At 49.2% G+C, this 6,000-nt stretch overlaps 1 protein-coding gene across 1 annotated transcript in view; it reads left to right on the top strand.

Moving 5' to 3' along the window:
- The window catches only part of DESI1 (desumoylating isopeptidase 1), a 29,231-nt gene extending 23,726 nt beyond the window's left edge, over positions 1-5,505 (top strand). The window contains exon 6 of the mRNA XM_003932825.3: positions 2,392-5,505. Within this exon, the coding sequence (XP_003932874.1) occupies positions 2,392-2,485 (94 nt within the window). The 3' untranslated portion in view covers positions 2,486-5,505. The remainder of the gene's footprint in view (positions 1-2,391) is intronic.
- Positions 5,506-6,000: the final 495 nt, after the last annotated feature.

The following is a 6,000-nucleotide window of genomic DNA, read 5'->3' on the forward strand; positions in this document are numbered from 1 at the left end:
CTGACTCCCTCACAGACTGAGTTCTACTTGCCCTTGTGCATTACAGCACAGTCCGCCTTCAACAGATGTTTTCTTCAAGAACATTCTGCAGCTCCTTCTGTCCTTCTGTGGCCCAAGCCTTGAAAGAGACTTGTAGGCCATCACCCAGGCGGTATCCACTAAAAAGGCAAAACACCCCCAAAGCCATCTCACCTCCCTCCCTCTCTTTGCCATTGCTTGCATTCAGGCAGTCTCTGCTCACTCCAGGACCATGTCTGTTTGCTTCTTCTGACTCAGTTTCTTCTGAATTACGGCCTTACTCAACAGAGATCTTGGCAGGTTTAGCAGGCCCAGCAAGGTGGGCTATTTTTTATACCTGAGGAGGAACCTCCCAGGAAGAGCTTGCATAGGAAATGAGGCTGTTGTGGCAGAGAGGAGCCCCACTCTGCCAGCTGTGGCCCTGCCTTCCTTTGCTCGCTGGATACGCAGCCCCACAGCACTGCTAAGAGATGTAGGTTATGGAGCCCTGAGCAAACTGGAGTAGCCAGAATGTTCTTACTGGTATTATTTAATGGGTGGAGTTCCTGGAATTGTCTGAATTGGGGTTGATATTTGTAGGTTTCATCTGTTTATACTTTGGAGTACTTCATTCCTTTGAACTTGGAGATGATTTTCAAAAGTGGCAGTATCCACTGAAAAGCCAGTGATTGAAATGTGTTGCGAGCAACCTTATTTATGGTTGTTGTAATCATGGAAAATCTCCAAACTCCAGTATTTGCAGTGTTTTTTCCAGCTAAATTACTATGAGAGCAAACTAGGAGCTCTTTAGAAAGACATTAGTGGCTGGGCATGGTGGCTCACACCTGTAATCCCTGTACTTTGGGAGGCTGAGGTGGGTGGATCTCAAGGTCAGGAATTTGAGACCAGCCTGGCCAACATGGTGGAACCCTGTCTCTACTAAAAATACAAAAATTAGCCGGGTGTGGTAGCCCCACTTGTAATCCCAGCTACTCGGGAAGCTGAGGCAGGAAAATTGCTTGAACCCAGGAGGCATAGGTTGCAGTGAGCCAAAATCATGCCATTGCACTCCAGCTTTGGGTGACAGAGCAAGATGGCGTCTTGGGGGCGGCAGGAGAGGGGAAAAAAGGCATTAATACTGGGAACCTGGCATTTGTCATTTTTCCTGAATATTTCCTGTACTCCCTGGCAGACCTCTGTTCCTGGAAGAATTCAGTTGTGTGCTATCCTGACCCCTAACTTTGTCTTTTTTTTTTCTGAGATGGAGTCTCACTCTGTCACCCAAGCTGGCCTGATCTCTGCTCACTGCAACTTCCACCTCCCAGGATCAAGCGATTCTCCTGCCTCAGCCTCCTGGGACTACAGGTGTGCACCAGCATGCCCAGCTAATTTTTTGTCTTTTTGGTAGATACGGGGTTTCACCGTGTTAGCCAGGATGGTCTCAAACTTCTGACCTCATGATCCACCTGCCTCGACCTCCCAAAGTGCCGAGATAACAGGCTTGAGCCACTGCACCTGGTCTGTCTTCTTTTTTATATCCTTATTTTGCCTCAGTTTCCTTGCTTAAATTTGATCTTTTTCAGCTGGGCTTAGTGGCTCAACGCCTGTAATCCCAGCACTTTGGAAGGCTGAGGCGGGCAATTGCCTGAGGTCAGGAGTTTGAGATCAGCCTGGGCGACATGGTGAAACCCCGTCTCTACTAAAATACAAAAAATTAGCCAGGCGTGGCATGTGCCTGTAGTCCCAGCTACTTGGGAGGCTTTGGCAGAAGAATTGCTTGAACCCAAGGGTTGGGGGTTGCAGTTAGCCAAGATTACGCCACTGCACTCCAGCCTGGGCGACAGAGCAAGACTTTGTCTCCAAAAAAAAAAAAAAAAAAAAAAAAGCAGCGCAGGTGTGGTGGCTCACGCCTGTAATCCCATTACTTTTGGGAGACCGAGGCGGGCGGATCATGAGGTCAAGAGATCAAGACCATCCTAGCCAACATGGTGAAACTCTGTCTCTACTAAAAATATAAAAATTAGCTGGGCATAATGGCACACACTTGTAGTCTCAGCTACTCAGGAGGCTGAAGCAGGAAAATTGCTTGAACCCGGGAGGTTGGAGTGAGCCAAGATTACACCGCTGCACTCCAGCCTGGCAACAGAGTGAGACTCCATCTCAAAAAAAAAGTACAGAGCAGGCTATTTCAGAGATGCCCTCCAAGAACACTGGTGTGTGAGGCAGATGGGAAACTTAAGTGAGGTGATGAGGTGCTCCTTCTTGCTGTGGTGGTACTGCTGCTGCTGCTGCCACCACCACTCCTCCTCCCTACCCTTGGGCAGTGCAGGGTGTGTGTGTGTGACGGGAGGCCACATCCCAGAGCCCATCCCACTCATGTCTGTTTCCTTGCAGGCCCTTTGGACAGGCACTTCGGCCCCTCCTGGACTCCATTCAGATCCAGCCTCCAGGAGGGAGCTCCGTGGGCAGACCCAACGGCCAGAGCTAACAGGACTTCCTGGGACCGCCCTGCCTCACCAGGGCTTTTCCTTTTTAAACAAAACAAACCCTACCAGATTTCTATTTTATAATTTTACATCAGAGCTAACAACCAAGGGACGGCTTTTTAAATTTCCCAGAGAAGGAGATTGTCAGGCCGCATGTAGATAATGCTGCTAAAAAACAGAACAAAATGCCAACCCTTCTAATGGTATTATACTAATTTATTAAGGCTGTCTTGTCTGTGAGTTCACTTCTGACGCTGTTTCCTAAGCGTCCTCCACACTGGAGAAAGGGAGGGGCTTTGTTTAAACAGAAAGCAAGAGGCACAGTTTGGGGGAGCCCCAACCTAAAACTCTTCCCAGAGAACACTCATGCTCTACCCGTCACCACCACCTGTGGGACCCAGGTGAGTTTTAGAACATCCATGGCCTGGAAACAGTTACTCTAGCGTTAAATGAACCAAAGAATTTGATGCACATGGGACCAGTTTCAGGATGACTAACCCAACCTAAGTGAACTCTTTAGCCACAACCCTCTTCACCTTCCCTCCCCTACCCCAAACAAAGCCAGTGCTGGAGCAGCCACTGCCTCAGGATCAATGAAGTAACAGCAAGTATCAGGCCGGAGAAAACAGGATAAAGCCATTCCTCCTTCCACGTAGATGGATTGCCAATCCTCTGCCATCAGTTTTGGGAAACCTGCCTCAGTGCCCCCGAGGCTGCTCTTCCTCAGCATAGCTGATGTGTCATAGTTGATGAGGTCTGGGCTGGAGCAGCAGAGACCCAGGCCTTTTTTCTGCAGTAATGATATAGATTATTTGCAGTCTCTGCAACTACCACCGAGACCAGTATGCAGAATTCAGCTGGGGACCAAGGGATAGGATTCCCTGCTCTAGGAAGATAACCTTTTTTTTCGGGGGGGGGGGACCAGGCTGTAGTGCAGTGGCACAATCTTGGCTCACTGTGACCTCCCAAGTAGCTGGGACTATAGGCACATGCTACCACGCCAAGCTGTTTTTTTAGGTTTTAGTAGAGAAGAGGTTTCGCCATGTTGGTCAGACTGGTCTCCAACTCCTGACCTCAGGTGATCCACCCACCTCACCCTCCCAAAGTGCTGCGATTATAGGCATGAGCACTATGCCCGGCTGGAAAATACCTTTGATGTAGAACGAATAATGATGTGAGGCCAGGCACAGTGGCTAAAGCCTTTAATCCTAGCACTTTGGGAGGCCAAGACAGGCAGATCACTTGAGGTCAGGAGTTCAAGACCAGCCTGGCCAACATGGTGAAACCCTGTCTCTACTAAAAATACAAAAATTAGCAGGGCACAGTGGCACATGTCTGTAATCCCTCAGGAGGCTGAGGCAGGAGAAACTTGAACCTGGCAGGCAAAGGTTGTGGTGAGTTGAGATTGTACAGTGCACTCTAGCCTGGGTGATAGAGCAAGACTCCGTCTCAAAAAAAAAAAAAAAAAAAAAAAAAGTGATGTAGAATCAGGTGGCAAGAAAATTTAGAATCATTTCTGATAGGGACTTTCCCTCATCCTAAATGTGTTTTGAAGGCACACCTTATTTCCGTTGTCATTCTGATTTTAGGGAAACAGGTTGGGGCGTGACTGGGCATTTTCCTAATGACTTGCTGCTAGGAGTTGATAGGCAGGGAACAGTCTGGGAGTCTGTAATCCAGAGAGACTTTCAGATTCCTTATCTTCGTGTAGACCTCCTTTAGTTAGATTTTGAGAAGGTGAGTGTGAAGAAGGGACTCAGAGCTGCCAGGTGCCCGAGTCTCAGCTCTGACATCCTTGGGTCCCTTCTGCCACAACTTCCTGCCACTTTGTGGACTTGAATTATATTGCTTCTTCCTGGAAGTCTGGCCTGCAGCAGGGGCCTTTCCTCTCCAAAAAGCTGCTGCTCACTTTTGGCCCCATCTGCTGCTATCTTTGCTACTAGCCATAGCAGTTGCCATCAGCAGAGCCTCAGCTAAAGGAGATGTCATTCTGCCTTAGTGTTTGCCGGCAGCCTGACCAGGGGCATGTCCAGTTGGGATGTCAAGTGACATTTGAAAACTTGAAGATTAGAGGCCAAATGAATGAACAGCTTAATTCTTCTCAAGACCCACTGATTTGCCAGTGTCCATGAAAATCACAAATTAGAGCAGAAACCAGCAGGGACTGTTGTATAATGGTGATCTACTGGCAGACGTGAGCCCAAGGAGAAAGAATTTCAGAGGCTGGGTTTCTTCTGGGAGGGCAGCAAGTTGGTCTAGGCCAGGGCTTTGTTTCCTACCAGTGTTGTTCCCTTTTCCAACTTGCCTGGCCCAGCTCTGTCTTTCAGGCTCCTGCTCCAGACTTCTCTGCCTAGGGTCTCCCCTCCATCCAGGGGGTTCTGGGCACCACAGCTCCTTTTTTTCTTTCTCCTCTCCCAGATCCAGTTTCAGCTGGTTGGTTTCTCCCAGCAGGCACCCTGAGGCCCAGGGGCAGTTCCCCTGAGAGAATTTTAGTCACTCATTTCCTTGAACCGCACACCGCTTTATACTAGCAGCCATTTGTGCCATTGCCTGTGCCCTAGGGTTTGTGGGGAGAGATCAAGGGTCAGTGAGTAGTTTTCCCAGAGCTCCACGGGAAGGCAAGCTCTCCCTCCCTTGACAGGAGCCCCACTGTCACCAACTGTGGAAACCCAGGCTCAGGCTTCGACTGCCCACCCCCATCCTCACATTTCTGTCTGTCCCAGCATCTCAGGAGCATTCTCATTGTGGCCGGCTAACTCCACCTGGATGTGAACAGGCAAGCAGAGTGGGAAATGAGTCCTACGTACTTATATTGCACACTGGACACCTCCCTAGAGGTCCATTGGTTTAAAGGGATAGGGAAGGGGGAGGGATGAGACCATCACCCCCTCCCAGAAGTAAATCTGGTATCTGAGTTTTCTTTATGCCCTTGAGTACTAATAACTGTGTCTAGTATGGAGGTGTTTGCTGGTTTTCTTTTGGTATTTTTTCTAATGCAATAAACTCATTTCTGCCTGCTGCATTTGTTTGGTCCCTGAATCAGGTCTGGATATGTGTCCAACAAGAAGCAACCCCAGCCTTCTGGGTGTCCCTCAGAGCTTAACTTTGCAGGGTCTGGATGTGTGTCCTGTGCATGGTTGTGAGCCTGTGGATAAGAAGTGATTATAACAGGGGAGGATGTCTGAATTTCACCATTGGTTTATAAAGATGGGGAAAGGGCCCAGAGAATATCACTTGCCAAAGGTCACTTTGCAGCTGGTGCAGCTCAAGGCCTTGTCTGGTAACTTCAAATTCTGAAGCCTTCCTCTAGCCATCAGGAGTGTCTGACCTCACTGAGAAGTGTTCACTTCTAGTTTCAACTTGGCTCTAGGCTGGGTCTGTGGCTCCTCATGCCCAAACAGGCTGTAGCTGAGAAGGCAGGCAAGGAGCCTAGCAGGGGCCTGACATACCCCTGATTGTGAGCCCTTAGCTACAGAGCCCAGCTGCTCTGGAAGGAGGCAGAGAGTCTTGGACGAGG

This window comes from Saimiri boliviensis, chromosome 21, assembly GCF_048565385.1.
Source record: "Saimiri boliviensis isolate mSaiBol1 chromosome 21, mSaiBol1.pri, whole genome shotgun sequence".
Taxonomy (NCBI): Eukaryota; Metazoa; Chordata; class Mammalia; order Primates; family Cebidae; genus Saimiri; species Saimiri boliviensis.